The sequence below is a fragment of the Aplysia californica genome, unplaced genomic scaffold, assembly GCF_000002075.1.
Source record: "Aplysia californica isolate F4 #8 unplaced genomic scaffold, AplCal3.0 scaffold00190, whole genome shotgun sequence".
NCBI lineage: Eukaryota > Metazoa > Mollusca > Gastropoda > Aplysiida > Aplysiidae > Aplysia > Aplysia californica.
Window position 1 is genome coordinate 1090785 of NW_004797460.1, and position 17379 is coordinate 1108163.

Here is a 17379-nt window from a genome sequence, read left to right on the forward strand (position 1 = left end):
CAAAAAAGAAAGAAAAAAAGAGGTGGGTCAGATTCTACACACACGACAAACGCTGCTGAATAAAATAAAATGTACAAAAATAAAATACTATGGCCACTAAAACGACACGAGATCATTGTGAAAGAGGAGCTTGAAAGAAAGATGTGGAACAGGAGAGCCAGAAGAAGGCAAAGAATAACATGGATGGACAACATAAGAACATGGACTGGCCGGCATATGGCAGAATATGCAACGGCAGCTCGCGACCATGAAAGATAGAGGGTCATTACACGTCAACCTCTGAGTCAGAGATGACACCTTCAGGTATCCACGTCTGTCAAACACAGGACACTCAAGTTTGATTCCCAAGTGGGGAGAAAATGATAATTGTTATCGAGAATCTCGGCCAATCTACTGGGTGTATACCTAGGTAAAAATACCCACACTATATAAAAAAACAAAACAATTTTGACCCGCATGGCAAGCTATAAGGCCCTTGAAGGTTCAACAAAGCGATTGTTTAAAATCCCGTTTTAATTACGGAAAAATGAAAGTGAAACAGCTATAAAAATTAGCCTCAATACGTGGCCAGTGGGGGGAGGAGGGGGGCGATCAGCTGATTAAGACGAATTTCCTAAGGCAGACAGAGAAAGAAAAAGAGAAAGAGAGAGAGATTTTTTTTTTTTTGTAAAGTGTTTTACGGCGCTCACAACTGTATAAGGTCATATGAGCGCGCGGGACACACCTAACATTTTCAGTTGGTAGGAAATTTTGAATTTTGCCCGGGTGGCGGCCGAAGCCTACTCTTATCGATTTTAGACCACCAAGGGATCTTTAACGTGCGCAACTTGCACACGGGCCCTCCGAGATTTTTCACTCTTGTCCGAGAAGGCTAGGTGTAGATCTTTCCTACCAGAAGATCAGGGGTGTGGCAGAAAGACAGCAGTAAGGAGGAGCCAAGGAGTAGCAGTAGAAAGGCTGCAGAAAGAGTCAGGAGCCCAGAGGAGGGGGCAAAGGAGGTGAGGGGGTGGGGGCAGAAAGTGGAAATGAAAGCAGACAACAGAACATTGCTAGAGAGTAGGAAAGGAGGTGAAAGGAGACAATTTTAGAGAAGAAAATTGTTCGGTCGCTACCCGGATTCGAACCTGTGACCTTTGAATGAGAGGCCAACACCTTAACCTCTAGGCCACGAGAGCCCCCTGAGAGAGAGAAAGTCAGGCGTAGGAATTAGAGGAAGGCTATGTGAGGGGGGTTACCAGTTAGACAGAAGGGGAAAACATAAAAAGGGAAGGGCGGAACGAGAGAAAGAGAAAGAAGGGGGGGGGGGGGGAGAAAGGAAGAGTAAGAGAGAGAGAGAGAGAGAGATAGATAGAGAGATAGAGAGATAGAGAGATATAGAGAGAGATATATAGATAGATAGATAGATAGATAGATAGATAAATAGAGAGATTGAGAGAGAGAGAGAGAGAGAGAGAGAGAGAGAGAGAGAGAGAGAGAGAGAGAGAGAGAGAGAGAATGGAGGAGAAGGAGAGGGAGGAGGAGGTGGAGGAGACAAAGTGAGAGAGGAGGAGTAGAGAGAGGGGGCGGCACGAACGAAAAGATTTCTTCCAAGAGGAAAGCGGTTGGGCCCAAGCTAGGCTATATCTTACAAGTAAGATGGTCTTGTGTCTGGCAGAATGCGTTCTCACACACAAAGAGACTGCGCCCTTTTTTTACCTCTTCTTCCACCCCCAACTCATGTACCGACAAACATACCCACTCGGACTCTCTAAACACACACATACACACATACACACACACACACACACACACACACACACACACACACACACACACACACACTCACAACACACTGCACACTCTGTTTTCAAAATAGGCATACAATAATATTATTCTACCGTAGCCAAAGACTTTTCAGGGGCATGCATTCCACACTCCACACACGTGTTTCGCTGAGCTAAACTCTTTCCACAGTACATGCTTTTCCACAAGGACATAGGACATTTGGGGGGGGGGGGAGGAGAAAAACAACTGAGTTCCTATCTGAACTATGGGAATCAAATCAGTCAGAGAGAGAGAGAGAGAGAGAGAGAGAGAGAGAGAGAGAGAGAGAGAGAGAGAGAGAGAGAGAGAGAGAGAGACAGACAGACAGACAGACAGACAGACAGACAGACAGACAGACAGACAGACAGAGAGAGAGAGAGAGGGGGGGGGGGGGGGGAGAGGGAGGAGAGGCCATGTTGTGCCTTTGTGGAACCTTGTGATCGAAAGTGGAGACAGTTTACAGTACTCTTGGCCTTGGCTGAAAATAAAAGCGTGAGTCTCAACCAGGGATCTGAGTGAAGTTCAGAGATCCTACAGCCAATCAGCAGACAGCTACTTTATGAATTCTATGAATATAGTTCAGTTTGCTCTCTCTCTCTACTTTAAGCAGACTTTAAAATTTTCATTTCAAAGCCAGCCTTTGCAGAGTAAGGGGCTGGCAACAATTCGGGTAGAATCTACTTGTGATTCAGTGATTCAACGTTTACACTGCCTTACCATCCCCTGTGATTGACCTTATGAAATCTACCCAAACTATTCAGGTATGCTATTTGTTTTAGTCTTTCTTTTTTTTTTTCTCTTTTGAAAAACCCTCCCGTGCAGACTGAAGGGCCCTTACTCTTTCCCTGTTTGTCCGTTGTTTTTGTCTCGCTTGTATTTCCCGTGCTCTGACTGGCTACGGTTGTGCATTTCAGTACTCAAACTGCACCCACTCCTTCCCCCCACACCTCAACCCATCCTCCAAGTTCTTTCTGATTTGGTGATTTCTACTTTCATTATTTCATGTCCTGCCCCCCTCCCGCCCCAATCTCTCTCCCTCCCCCTCTCCCCTCTCTCTTCCCCCCTCTCTCTGCCCCCTCTCTGCCCCCTCTCTGCCCCCTCTCTCTGCCCCTCGCTCCCTCCTTCCCCATCTCTCTATCTCTTCTCTCCATCTCTCTCTGTGGATGATCTCTCTCTCTCCATCTCGTCTTTCTCTATCCGTTGCTCACTAAAACTTAGATCTAGATCTAGATCTAGTTTAGGTCCCCTATTAGGAATTTAAATCTTTTTTATTTTAAAATTAAAAGAATACCGACTCATGAGTTTTAAGTACCGCTTGAAAATTCCCTTTGAGTATTTTAGGTGTGTCTCAAAACTGCCTGTGGTTATGTCTAATGAGAAATGGTTCCTGAAAATATAAGGAACTAAATATTTGCTTGTTTAATTAGATCTAGATCTAGATCTAGATCTAATTCAACTGAAAACATTTTCATGAAATTAGTTGCTTTGTATCTTAGTAAGGTAGATTTAGATCTAGAATCTAGTACTTCTCCTTCAATCGGCTGCATCCACCTTTTTGCAATCACTCTAATATAAGAAAAACGGAAGTTTGGATTGGTAAAAAATTGGACACGCACATGTGAAGAATCTCCTTGAAGGATAAAAGAATCCTTTCTGCTTCAGATGTCAATTTTTTTTAAAAACAACTGCTTGGCTAATTTGACAGAATGTGTTGAGTTCAAAGATATGCTTACCAATGTTAGTGTTTTTAGATTGCTCCAACATGCAGTCTTTCTTAATATTATTGACGCCAAAAAGATCTTTGTTTTTGTAAAGATCTAGATATCTAGATCTAGAATCTAGATTTTTAAAATTCTTAATTTACAGGAAATGTATCGTATCAAGATTTAAAAAAAGGGAAACTTTATATTAACAGATTTTTATGAATTGTTTGTCCAGCTTTGGGTGGGGTGTGCCAATGGCGGGACCTTTTCTTTTCGTATCCATTGTTGTTTTTGCCTGTCTCTTATTTGTTTCATACATTTAATAACCATTGATGTGCTTCTCTTTACTGAAACTCAAAAGTTTCAAACTAAATTTAACTTTGAATTTATTTTTCTCAGAAAGTTGGAAGTTTGGTGACATCAGACGGTCTCTTCACTTTTCTGGTCTAACAAGTATCATAGTGGTCTTCTGCTATGATTTCCGCATATCACACTCAGGCTTCAATTGATGCAGTGGGGCAGTAGAGATAGGCAGATAGGTTGATAGGGAGCTAGGTGGATAGGTTAGATTCAGAGTACGGTAGAATTCTGTAGGTTTTGCCATGGCCATGGCGGGAGGTAGTTGAGGCGGTAGTGTAAGTTTTGTTTTTTTGAGGGGTGGGAGGTAGGAAGGGATGGGTGGCAGGGGTAAAATGGCTTGGGAAGAGCTTCCTGCTGATTTGAGTTTGAGTGTGAGGTTGTTGGAGTGGCGTGAAATGTGTAGGACTACCCTGAAAGATCTCATGACCGGACCATGTACAGGAGGTATTTGTCATTAAAATATTTCTTGGAACATTTTTTGTTCATTATTTCAATGATATTAAAAAGATGACTTGGCTTACTGGTTGGATTCCGTTCAATTTGTTTTATTTTTACACTTAAATGAAAAGAGAAAACGATTTATAGTATTTAGATCTATCGCCTTTTAAATCAGTAGTAAACAATGTTATGGCAACTCTTTATTTTCTGAAGAAAAAAAAACTATAGATGAAAGAAAATATTAATTCTTAATTAACACGTCTTCATCACCAGGACCACCCCCTGGAAAGGACGATCTGAAGGATCAAACGACCAGACCATCTTCAGGAGGTATTTGTCTTTGAAATATAATATGTCTAGGAACATTATTTGTTCATTTCTACTTCACTAATTTTAGTAACATTAGAAAAATATCTAGGCTAATTGGTTGGACTTTGGTTCAAAGTAAAAGTTTAATTTTTGCACTTTGATAAAAAATTAAAATTGTTCAAAATATTTACTGACTGATTTTTGTAAATGTACTTCTTAAACTGACACATGTCTTCATCTCCAGGACCACCCCCTGGAGGACGATCCGGAGGACGACCTGATGGATCCCTCGACTGAATCATCTACAGGAGGTATTTGTCTGTGAAATATTTCTTAGAACTTTAGACATTCATTATTGTAGTAAAATTAGAAAAATGTATTGGTGGGGTGGGTCTAGGTTCAATGTAAGTTTTTTTTTTTGCATTTAAGTGAAAAGAGAAAAAGATAAAATGTAGTTCTTTCCTTTTAAATCAGTAGTGAACAATATTATGGAAATCTTAAACATTTCCTGAATTAGAAAAAACTATAGATGAAAGAAGATATTCTTAATTGACTTACGTCTTTATCACCAGGACCACCCCCTAGAGAGGATGATCCGAAGGATCCAATGATCGGACCATCTTCAGGAGGTAGTCACTGAAATATGTCTTGGAACATAATTTGTCCTTTTTTACTTCACTAAGTTTAGTATCTTTAGAAAAATATCTCTTGATGAGACTTTGGTACAATGTAAAAGTTTTATTTTTGCACTTCGGTGAAAAATGAAAATTGTAAAACGTATTTAACAGATTTTTGTAAATGCACTTCTGAAACTGACACATGTCTTCATCACCAGGACTATCCCCTGGAGGACGACCCGATGAATCTCACGACCGGACCATTTACAGGAGGTATTTGTGAAATATGTTTATTCAGTAAAATTGGAAAAATACATACTCTTGGGACTGAGTTCGATGCAAAAGTTTTATTTTTGCGCTAAGATGAACAAACAATTGGTAAAATGTAGTTATTGACAGATTTTTAAAAATATCCTCCTTTCTTTTTAAACCATAAGTAAACAATATTATGGCGACTCTATTTTGTTTTCATAAACAAAAGAAAGTGTGTAGATGAAAGTGGATATTCTTAATTATATATATCTTCATTACCAGGACCACCCCCAGGAGAGGAGGTCGACCTGAAAGATCCTATAACCGGACCATCTTCAGAAGGTATTTAAAAAAGTCAACTCTTGGAACGTTATTTGTTTCATTATTTCAGTTATTTAAACGGGATACCTAGCCGTGCTGGTTGGGTTCCGTTAAATTAAGTTTTATTTTTGCACTTAAATGGAAAGAGAAAATGATTTAATATATTTCTTTCCTTTTAAATCAGTAGTATAAACGTTTTTATGGCAACTCTTTATTTTCTGAAATAGAAAGAAAAAAAACTAGATGAAAGGAGATATTCTTAACACACATCTTCATCACCAGGACCTCCACCTGGAGAGGAGGACGACCCCTGGGATCCCACGACTGGACCATCTTCAGCAGGTATTTGTCATTGAAATATCTTTTGGAACATTATTTCCCCATTTTTTTCTATAAAATTAGAAAAAGTACCTATTTGTGGTAGTGAGTCCAATGTAAAAGATTTATTTTTGCACTTTGGTGAAAAATAAAAATGTGAAAATGTATTTACCTACAGATTTATATAAATGAGCTCCTTTCCTTTTAAACCAAAATAAACAATACTGTTGCGATTCTTTGTTCTCTAAAACAAAAGAACAGTGTTTAGATTCAAGTGGACACTTTTAATTGACACGTCTTCATCACCAGGTCCACCCCTTGGAGAGGACGACCTGAAGGATCCTAAGACCAGACCATCTTCCGAAGGTAATTGTCATTGGAATATCTCTTTGAACATTATTTGTCCATTTCTTCATCACTAATTTTAGTACCATTAGAAAAATGTATATTCGTATAATTTCATTCAAGGTAAGTTTTATTTTTGCACTTTGGTGAAAAATGTAAATGGTAAAACATATGTACTAACAGATTTTTGTAAAATTTCTTCTTAAACAAACACATTTTCATCACCAGGACCACTCCCTGGAAGACGATCCGGAGGACGACCTGATGGATCCCACGACCGGACCATCGACAGGAGGTATTTGTCTGTGAAATATGTCTTGAAACATTATTTATTATTTCAATAACATTTGTAAAATACCCACTGGTTCAATGCAAAAGTTACATTTTTGCACTTAGGTGAAAAAAGAAAGTAAAACGTATTTACTGACAAATTTTTATAGATATCCCCCTTCCCTTTTAAACCATAAGTAAAAAACATTATAGCGATTCTTTTTGTTTTCTAAAACAACAAAAAAAATTTGTGTAGATGAAAGTTGATACTTTTAATAAACACACGTGTTCATCACCAGGACAACCCCCTGGAGAGGAGGATGACCTGACGATCCTACGATCGGACCATCATCAGGAGGTATTTGTCATTGAAATATGTCTCGGAATATTCATCATTATCAATTCTTCATCAGTAATTTCAGTAAAGTTAGAAAAATACCCGTGGACTTTGGCTCAATGTAAAAGTTTTATAACTCTTTGGTGAAAAATGAAAATGGTAAAACGTGTATACGTGTATGCCAGTTGTGAAAATTTCGTCCCTGATTGACACTTGTCTTCATCACCAGGACGTACGTCTGGAGTGGAGGATGACCCACAAGATCCCAGGACCGGACCATCTTTAGGTGTTTGTCATTAAAATATCTCTTGGAACTTTATTTGTCCATTTTTTCAAGTAAAATTAGAAAAATACCTTGGCAATGAATTTTTTAATGTTTTATTTTTGCATTTAGCTGAACATTTAAAATGGTAAAACATAATAAATATGTATACTGGCATATTTTTATAAATGCTCTGAATTGATGCCAGTCTTCTTCACCAGGGCCTCCACCTGAAGAGGAGGGCAACCCGGAGGACTACCCCGGAAGATCCCACAACCGGACCATCTTCAGGAGGTATTTTTCCTTGCAATATGTCTTTGAACATAATTTGTACTTTTCATCACTAATTTTAGTAAAATTAGAAAAATACCCATCGGTGTGACTTTGGTTCAAAGTGTTTTATTTTTGCTCTAGGCGAATAATGTAAAACATGTATGCTTCATATTTTTATAAATGTCCTTCCTACCGCGCCTTGATACAAATGCTTGTCGTTCCTTTTAATGAATACTGTTGTAAGAAAGGAAGATGTTTGGAAAACCTGTGTGTGGCAATTACATTAACAAATTGTCTCAATAGCGAAATGAAATTTTATATAGTCAATCAAAAACCAGTATTTTTCTATTTGTCATTGTCGGTGGGGGAGTGTGCCAATTGCAGGGCCTTTTCCCCCCTGTTGTTTGTGCCTGTCTGTTTTATTTGTTTCTTACATCTAATAACCATTATTACATTCACGCGATTCTCTTTACTCAAACTCAAAAGTTCAATAACTACCGGTAATTTAACTTGGAATTTATTCTCAGACGGCCGGAACTTTGGTGACATCAGACGGTCTCTTCACTTTTCTGGTCCAACAAGTATCATAATGGTCTGTGGCTACGTTTTCCACATATCACACTCAGGCTTAAATTGATGCAGTGGGGCAGTAGAGATATCCAGATAGGTTGATAGGGAGCTAGGTGGTTAGGCTAGGTTCAGAGTAGGATTTCGTAGGTGTTGCCATGGCCATGGCGGGAGGTAGTTGAGGCGGTAGTGTAGTTTTTTTGGGGTGTTTTTTGGGGGGTGGGAGGTAGGAGGGATGGGTGGCAGGGGTAGAATGGTGTGGGAAGAGCTTCCTGCTGATTTTTGAGTTTGAGTGTGAGGTTGTTGGAGTGGCGTGAAATGTGGAGGACGACACGGAGGATGACCTGAAACATCCCTCGACCGGACCATGTACAGGAGGTATTTGTCTGTGAAACATGTCTTGGAACATTATTTGTTAATTATTTCAGTAAAATTTGATATTGATAGTATGTACTGGTGGGACTTAATTCAATACAAAAGTTTTATTTTTGCACCAAGATGAAAAAAAAATGGTGAAATGTATTTACCTACAGATGTTTATAAATATCCTCCTTTCCTTTTAAACCATAAGTAAACACATATTATACCTACTCTTTTTTGTTTTTTACAACAAAAGAACAGATTGTGTAGATGAAAATGGATATTCTTAATTGACTTATATCTTCATCACCAGAACCACCCCCCGGAGAGGACGACGACCTGAATGATCCTACGATCGGACCATCATCAGGAGGTATTTGTCATTGAAATATGTCTTGGAATATTATTTGTCCATTTCTTTATCACTAATTTCAGTAACATAAGAAAAATATCTACTGGTGGGACTTTGGTTCAATGTAAAGTTTTATTTTTGCCCTTTGGTAAAAAATGAAAATTGTTAAACGTATTTACTGACAGATTATTGTAAATGTACTTCTTAAACTGACACGTCTTCATCACCAGGACGACCCCCTGGACAGGAGGACGACCTGAAGGATCCCACGACCGGACCATCTTCAGGAGGTGAAATATGTCTTGGAACATTGTTTATTATTTCTGTAAAAGGCTAAAAGTACCTACTGGTGGGACTGAGTTCAATGCAAAAGTTTTATTTTTACCTTTAGGTGAAAAAAAAATTGGTAGAACGTATAATATACTGACAGATTTTTTAAATAAATATTCCCCTTTCCTTTTAAACCATAAGTAAACAATATTATAATGACTTTACTAAAAAAAAATCGACGCATGTCTTCATCACCAGGACCACCCCCTGGAGGACGACCCGAAGGATCCCATGACCAGACCATTTACAGGAGGTATTTGTCTGTGAAATATGTCTTAGAATGTTATTTATTTGTTACAGTAAAATTAGAAAAATACCTATTGGTGGGGTGGGTCTGGCTTCAATGTTAAAGATTTTGCGTTTAAGTGAAAAAGGAAAAAAATAAAATCTTAAAGTCTTCATTGTCGACAAACCGTGCAGTGAACTGTTGCGAATGCTACCAACTTGTTTCGCACACTCATATGACCTTATGCAGTTGCGAGCGCCGTAAAACCCTGTAACAAACAAACAAAAAGATATATTTTTCGTACCTTTAAATCGTTAGTAGGCTAAACAATATTATGGCAACTCTTATTTTCTAAAATAGAAAAAAACTGTATAGATGAAAGAAAATATTCTTTATTAACACAAATCTTCATCACCAGGACCACCACTTGGAGAGGAGGATGACCGGGAGGGTCCAACGACCAGACCATCTTCAGGAGGTATTTGTCGTTGAAATATGAGTTGGAACATTATTTTTAAAATTAGAAAAAAATACCTATCTATGGTACTGAGTCCAATGGAAAAGATTTATTTTTTCACTTTGGTGACAGATTTTTATCAATGTCCTCCTTTCCTTTAAAACCATAAGTAAACAATATTGTTGCGACTCTTTTTGTTTTATAAAACAAAAGAACAAATTGTGTACATGAAAGTGGATATTTTTAATTGTGTTCCTTCATCACCAGGATCACCCCCTTGAGATGACGACCCGAAGGATCTCCTAACGAGGTATTTGTTTTTTAAAATATTTCTTGGAACATTATTTTTCCATTTCTACATCCCTAATTATAGTAACAGTAGAAAGATCTATTGGTGGGACTTTGGTTCAAGGTAAAAGTTAAATTTTTACACTTTGGTAAAATAAAAATTGTTAAACGTATTTACTGACAGATTTGTGTAAATCATCACCAGGACCACCCCCTGGAGGACGACCTGATGGATCCCACGACCGGACCATCTACAGGAGGTATTTGTCTGTGAACTATGTCTTGGAACATTGTTTATCTTTAAATAAAATTTGAAAAGTACCTCCAGGTGTGACTGAGTTCAATGCAAAAGTTTTATTATTATTGCAGAAAAAATGGACGTTTTTACAGACATAATTTTTTTCTTATAAATATTCTCCTTTCCTTTTAAACCATAAGTAAACAATATTAAAGACTTTTTTTTCTCCAGAACAAAAGAACAAATTGTGTAGACGAAAGCGGATATTCTTAATTAACACACGTTTTCATCACCAGGACCACCCTCTGGACAGGACAACGAGCAGAGAAGAACCCAAAGGAATCCACGACAGGACCATCTACAGGAGGTATTTTTCATTAAAATATCTCTTGGAACATTATTTGTTCATTATTACAGTAAAATTTAAAAAATACCTATTGGTGAGTTGCGTTTGGGTTCAATGTAAAAGTTATTTTTCCTTTAAATGAAAAGGGAAAATGATAAAGTTTTTAATGACTGATTTTTATAAATGTCGCCCTGTCCTTTTAATCAGGACTAAGAAAGGAAGATATTTGGAAAATCTGTATGAATGGCACTGACATAATAAATTTTCTCGGTTGCACCATAAGATATGTACCGGTTCATAATAAAACTAGATTTACTACTATATCTTATTTTTTGTTGATGGAGGGTGTCAATGTCAGGTCCTCCTTTTTTCTTTTTCTCAGTAGTTTTATTCATAATGTACTAAAAGTGACCACTATTGCATCTATGTACTTGTCGTTTGTCAAATTTGGTAACTCAAGCTATAACTCATTTTTTTTTCTCAGAAAGCTGCCAAGCCAAATATTGAAAGCCACCCAAGAAGCATATGCTCTGTCCAGACAAGGGTCTTCCATTCAACCTGGATTGTAGCATCCCCTCTTCTGCATTATGTCATTCAGCCAAGTGAGAGTGCTTGCTGACATGGTCAAATTGTGTCAATAGCACTGTGAAACAATCTTTTATTCAGTCGGTCAAGAACTAACGGACAATTGCCAGGCATCTAGAATCCCGCCAACATGCAGCTGCTCTTGAATGGACTAGTCACTTCCTCCAGATAGCTACCATGGACAACTTTAAAAGCTGATGAAGCAGTTTTATTTCTCTTGTGAAGTTATGTTGATAGTACTGTAAAACCAGTAAAGACTCAAGAGAACAACATTCCTTGTATGATATCCAGCTGGAGATTTTATTTATAAGAAGTCACTGAGATACATGTTCACTGATTTAGAACAAGACATTTCGTTCTTACTTTCAGTCCAAACTTTGGTGATATTAGAAGGTCTAGCCACTATTCTGGTCAAACAAGTCTCACAGTGCTCTGGTGCTACATTTTCTGTATATCACACTCAGGCTTAAAGTGACACAGTGGGGCTGTAGCTGTAGAGAAGGGCAGATAGGTTGATAGGGAGCTAGGTGGTTAGGCTAGGTTCAGAGTAGGATTTCGTAGGTGTTGCCATGGCCATGGCGGGAGGTAGTTGAGGGGGCAGTGTTTGGTTGTTTTTTTTTTAAAGGGGGGAGGGGGGATGGCAGGGTTGGAATAGGATAAGAGCTGCCTGCTGTTTTTAAGCTTGAGTGTGAGGTTGATGGAGTTGATTTTGTCTTCTAAAGTGTTCCTTGCAGTTTATTGGTACCGTAATTAAATGTTTACTCACTTGATCATTAAAAAATAAACCAGCACTGCCAGCTTTTAGTTTGGCCTTTGACCTTCTGTGGGAGACGTTCTGATACCACCAGTATTTTCTTGACCAGAAGTTTGTAGTTGTGAAAAGTCTGAAGGTCACTGATTCATTACCCCTGTAGGGCTACTTGACTTAGTTCCTACCCCTCTGTAGAGTTTACTGACATACAGTGAAACACTGACATAAATAACAAGCCCGGGGTGTAAAAATAGTTCTTTATATACGTAGTTCTTTATTTTAGTCGATACACACAACCATAAGTGTTCTCTTAGTCCGTTTCGGTCATAGTAATAGGAATGGTATGCATGGTTCATGTGGACAGTAACTTATTTCTTCCCAAGAGAAGGGAAAAAGGTAGATATGGATGGTTGTTGCTGCTGTTTCTCCAGCATCTGTGACACTTTTGTACATCCGTTTGCATCCAATTGACTACGAAATAGTCGCTCAATTTCTCCATACTTTGTTTTGCCTCCGCAAAGCTTATTGTCCCGTTTATCTGCTCATGGTCTTCACTGTTTGTTTTTAGAAGCTTCCTTCACTTGCTCCACAATTTCAGCATCGGAAAGCACTGCCGATGTTTGCACTCCAATGTCCATAAATTGAATGGCGCCTCCCCTTCCAAAGCCTCAGGTTAGGGGCTTGGTTGAACAAAGAAACAAATGATACGAATCCATTGTTTTAGCCACCGGCTTGTGCCGATAAGATCCATGTCTTGACTTAGCTGTGACTCTTTAGAACTTCACCTTTTCGTCCGACCTCATGTTGAAAGATCGTTTGCTCACCTTGCTCAATCAGTTTGGAACTGTCTTCCTCAACCCTTGAGACATACAACATCTGAGTCTAAATAAAAAAAATCTTTAAAGACACATTTAATTACATCCTTTTTATGTCAGTAGATTCATGTTCAGTACAATATTATGTAAATGACTATGTATCCATGTTTGTTCGTCTTTTTAGCATTATGAAAATAGTGTGATCGTGTGCTGTTGCGGGTTCCGAAAGACTCTTACTAAAAACACGTCTGATTTTGTAGCGGTGAAACCTGTTGGCGCTTAAATGACCAAAATTGAGTCGATAGTGCCGTAAAACATCTACTCAATCAATCAATCAATCAACCATTGAGACATACAACATATGAGTCTTAATTTAAGATATTTTAAAAAACACATTTAATGACATCATTTGTATAATAGATTCATGTTCATTACAAGGTTTTGTAAATGACTATATATCCATTTATGTATCTGCGAATTGCATAGTATATATTATTTTATGTATTTGTATATGCTCAGTTCGTAATGATGTGTAAGTGCACGTGTAATAAGCAAGTAGGTGTGTGTGTGTGCGCGCGCGCGCGCGCGTGTGTGTGTGTGTGTGTGTGTGTGTGTGAATGAATATTGTTGGTACATACGTTTATGTAAAGCGCCAAGGGCTGTGTTCAAACGGGAGTGGGCGCTATAGAAATGATCTACATTATTATGTTGTTGACCCTCAAGACTCACGTCTTGACCTAACTCCGACCCTTTTTGGTGACCCTTTAGACCTTTTACCTTTAGTCCGACCCCACGTTGTTGACCCTTAAGACTCATGTCTTGACTTACCTGTGAGTCTTTAGATCTTTACCTTTAGTTATCCTGACATAGCTGTGACCCTTTAGTACTTTTCCCATTTCGTCCGACCTCATGTTGAAAGATCGTTTGCACACCTTGCTCCATCAGTTTGGAACTGTCTTCCTCAACCTTTGAGACATACAACATGAGTTTTAATTTAAGATATCTTTAGACGCATTTAATGACATCATTTTTATAATGGTACATTCATGTTGTTTTGTAAATGACTGTGTATCCATTTATGTATTTTGCGAATTGCGTAGTATATATTTATGTATTTCTATGCGCTCAGTTCGTAACGATATGTAAGTGCACGTGTAATAAGCAAGTATGTAAAGCGCCAAGGGCTGTGTTCAAACGGGAGTGGGCACTATAGAAATGGGCACTATAGAAATGATCTACATTATTATGTTGTTGACCATCCAGGCTCACGTCTTGATCTAGCTCCGACCCCTTTTGGTGACCCTTTAGATCTTTTACCTTTAGTCCGACCCCACGTTGTTGACCCTTAAGCCTCATGTCTTGACTTACCTGTGAGTCTTTAGATCTTTACCTTTAGTCCAACCCCACGTTGCTGAACCTTAAGATTCATGTCTTGACTTACCTGTGACTCTTTAGATCTTTACCTTTAGTCCAACCCCACGTTGTTTTAACCTTTAAGATTCATGTCTTAGCTGTGACCCTTTAGAACTTTACTTTTTGTCCGACCCCTCGTTGTTGACCTCCAAGAGTAATGTCTTAACTCTGACCCTTTAGAACTTAACCTTTAGTCCAACCCCACGTTGTTGACCCTACCCTCAAGTTTCATGTCTTGACTTTGTTCCAACGCAAATTGATGACCCTTTAGAACTTTACCTTTTGTCCAACCCCACGTTGTTGACCCTCAAGATTCATGTTTTTTGACTTAACTCTGACCATTTAGAACTTTACTATTAGTTCAACCCAACTTTGTTGTCCTTCAGTAGGCCTACTCATGTCTTGACTTAGCTGTGACCCTTTACAACTTTGCCTTTTGTCCAACCCCACGTTGTTGTCCCTCAAGTTTCATGTCTTGACTTAGCTCCAACTCAAATTGGTGACCCTTTAGAACTTTACCTTTAGTCCAACCCCACGTTGTTGACCATAAAGCCTCATATCTTGACTTAGCTGTGACCCTTTAGAACGTTACCTTTTCCTCCGACCTCATGTTGAAAGATCGTTTGCCCACCTTGCTCCATCAGTTTGGAACTGTCTTCCCCAACCCTTGAGACATCCACCTGAGTCTTGATTTAAGATATCTTTAAAGGCATATTTAATGACATCATTTTTATAATAGTAGATTCATGTTCAGTACAATGTTTTGTAAATGACTATGGATATATTTTGCGAATTGCATAGTATTCTATTATGTATTTGTATGTGCTCAGTTCGTAACGATGTGTAAGTGCACGTGTAATAAGCAAGGTGTGTGTGTGTGTGTGTGTGTGTGTGTGTGTGGGGCGTGTGTGTGTGTGTGTGGGGCGTGCACGTGTGCGCACGTGTGTGTGTGTGGTGAGTGAATATTGTTGGTACATTTATGTATAGCGCCAAGGGCTGTGTTCAAACGAGAGTGGGCGCTATAGAAATGATCTACATTATTATTATGTTGTTGACCCTCAAGACTCACGTCTTGACTTAGCTGTGACCCATTTCGTAATGATGTGTAAGCGCACGTGTAAGGAAGTAGGTGTGTGTGTGAGTGTGTGTGTGTGTGTGTGTGTGTGTGTGTGTGTGTGTGTGTGTGTGTGTGAGTGTGAGTGTGAATATTGTTGGTACAAGCATTTATGTAAAGCGCCAAGGACTGTGTTCAAACTGGAATGAGCGCTATAGAAATGATCTACATTATTATCATTATTATGTTGTTGCTGACCCTCAAGACTCACGTCTTGACCTAGGTGACCATTTAGATCTTTTACCTTTAGTCCGACCCCACGTTGTTGACCCTACCTTCAAGTTTGTCTTGACTTTGTTCCCACCCAAATTGGTGACTTTTTAGAACTTGTAGTCCGACCCCACGTTGTTGACCTACAGTAGTCCTACTCATGTCTTGACTTTGCTGTGACCCTTTAGAACTTTACCTTTAGTCCAAGCCCCTGTTGTTGGCCCTCAGGACTCTTATTTCTGACCCCACTTTGTTGACCATTTATAATTTTGCCTTCAGTAAGACCCCACATTATTGTCCCTCAGTACTCTCGTCCTGAGTTAGCTTTAGTCCGACCCCATGCTGTTGACCCTCAGTACTCTATAATCTAAGTTAGCTTTTGGAGACCCTATAAAACTTTACCAGTAAACCATGTTGTTGACCCTCAGTACTCTATAATCTACGTTAGCCTTTGGAGACCCTATAAAACTTTACCAGTAGTATAACCATGTTGTTGACCCTCAGTACTCTATAATCTACGTTAGCTTTTGGAGACCCTATAAAACTTTACCTGTAGTATCACCTCATGTTGTTGGCCCTTTAGGATTCATGTCTTGAATTAACTCCGACCCCTCATTGTTGCCTCTTTGGCCTCAAGCAGTGACTTGCCTCTGATCAGTCATTGCTGATCCCTAGAAACACTATTTAGTTTGTTTGCATGACAACTTTTTAAGTGATACGTGACAGTGCATAATTAATTGTGTAAAAAGACTGAACTGCTATGTATTAGGCATGTCAGTTTACCTGTCTTTGTGTAAAATTGAATTTGTCAGAACTGTACAAAGAGCTCCTTTTGTGCCTGAAGTTAAAAAATACATTTAATAAATTTACTGTATGGAATCTATCTTACCGGTTATTTGTTTGTATTATTGGCTAGGTATTTATGTTCCCTTTTCATGAGTGTTTGGAGAGTGCCACTAGTAAGTCCTACTTTTCTTTCCCTCTTTTCTTTCTTACTGTCTATGTCTTACTTTTCCTCAGATCTAAATGGCGATTATTGTGTTTCAATAGGCTTCTCTTCACTCAAAGTGAAAGTCCCTTTTCTTTATCATTTTCACTGTCATCATCAGTGTATTGCCCACTTCTTTTGCCTGCATGTTATACCTTAGTGTCTAATGTATGGGTATGGGTCTTCTACTTTATCTTGTTCTTTCTTTATTCGTGTTTAATTAGATGTATCAGAGTCGGTGGTGTAGATGTTAGGCTCTTTACCATGGGACTCAGTTGGATTTCGATTTTGTACCCCCGGGTTGTAATTCTTCACATTTTAGAATACTTTTAGTACGAAGATCTCTTTGAAATTTTCGGTATTTTTCTAATAATTTTGACAGACAGCAATGCAAAGCGTTGGCCCACGGATCGGATTAACGAGTAAATTTCCCCACGTTGTATGGATAGGATAGTAAAACATGACTTACGGATTGGATTAAATCTTGTTTCTTGGTCTATCTGCTGGGATGTTGAATTCCTGTGTCCTTGTTGGCCATAACAGACAGGACTCCCGCAGCCTGCCTCATGATCAATGTCAAATCAATGCGGGTGTTAAACATTAACAATTACAAGTACAATATAAGATACAGGTGTCTTTGTTGTAGCGGTTAGGTGTTCTACAATAGTGCACAGAAGACCATGTTGGGAGGATTTTTATCAAGTATCTCAATCTTTCTGCTGGGACTTTGC

At 38.7% G+C, this 17379-nt stretch overlaps 1 protein-coding gene and 1 long non-coding RNA gene across 13 annotated transcripts; both read left to right on the forward strand.

Moving 5' to 3' along the window:
* Window positions 1-4105: 4105 nt before the first annotated feature.
* Window positions 4106-8325, forward strand: LOC101856660 (basic salivary proline-rich protein 4). Of its 9 annotated transcripts, none has more exons than XM_013082726.1 (10): window positions 4106-4310; window positions 4578-4634; window positions 4858-5503; window positions 5765-5824; window positions 6086-6145; window positions 6431-6487; window positions 6695-6761; window positions 7036-7359; window positions 7557-7629; window positions 8136-8325. In XM_013082726.1, exons 3-8 carry the CDS (start codon window positions 5473-5475, stop codon window positions 7058-7060), a joined length of 300 nt encoding a protein of 99 aa, XP_012938180.1. In that variant the 5' UTR covers window positions 4106-4310; window positions 4578-4634; window positions 4858-5472; the 3' UTR covers window positions 7061-7359; window positions 7557-7629; window positions 8136-8325. The 9 variants fall into 9 exon arrangements, 2 of the variants coding, with proteins under 2 accessions (XP_012938180.1, XP_012938181.1); XM_013082727.1 differs by having other exon boundaries at window positions 7036-7094; XR_004858563.1 differs by having other exon boundaries at window positions 4858-4924; window positions 5186-5242; window positions 5449-7094; window positions 7303-7359.
* A 78-nt stretch (window positions 8326-8403) lies between these two features.
* Window positions 8404-11934, forward strand: LOC106011804. 4 transcript variants are annotated; one of them, XR_001184862.1, is made up of 8 exons: window positions 8404-8553; window positions 8849-8908; window positions 9118-9177; window positions 9416-9470; window positions 9862-9921; window positions 10168-10210; window positions 10723-10793; window positions 11257-11934. It is a non-coding gene; the product is annotated as an uncharacterized LOC106011804 (long non-coding RNA). The 4 variants fall into 4 exon arrangements; XR_001184860.1 differs by adding an exon at window positions 10394-10448 and having other exon boundaries at window positions 8404-9177; XR_001184861.1 differs by having other exon boundaries at window positions 8404-8908.
* Window positions 11935-17379: the final 5445 nt, after the last annotated feature.

Bases quoted from the DNA above. Each gene is read 5' to 3' on its own strand.
- LOC101856660 (XM_013082726.1), top strand. From the start codon at position 5,473: ATGAATCTCACGACCGGACCATTTACAGGAG. The intron at 6,146-6,430 runs GTATTTGTCATT...CTTCATCACCAG, and splicing joins GACTGGACCATCTTCAGCAG to GTCCACCCCTTGGAGAGGAC. The intron at 6,488-6,694 runs GTAATTGTCATT...TTTCATCACCAG, and splicing joins GACCAGACCATCTTCCGAAG to GACCACTCCCTGGAAGACGA.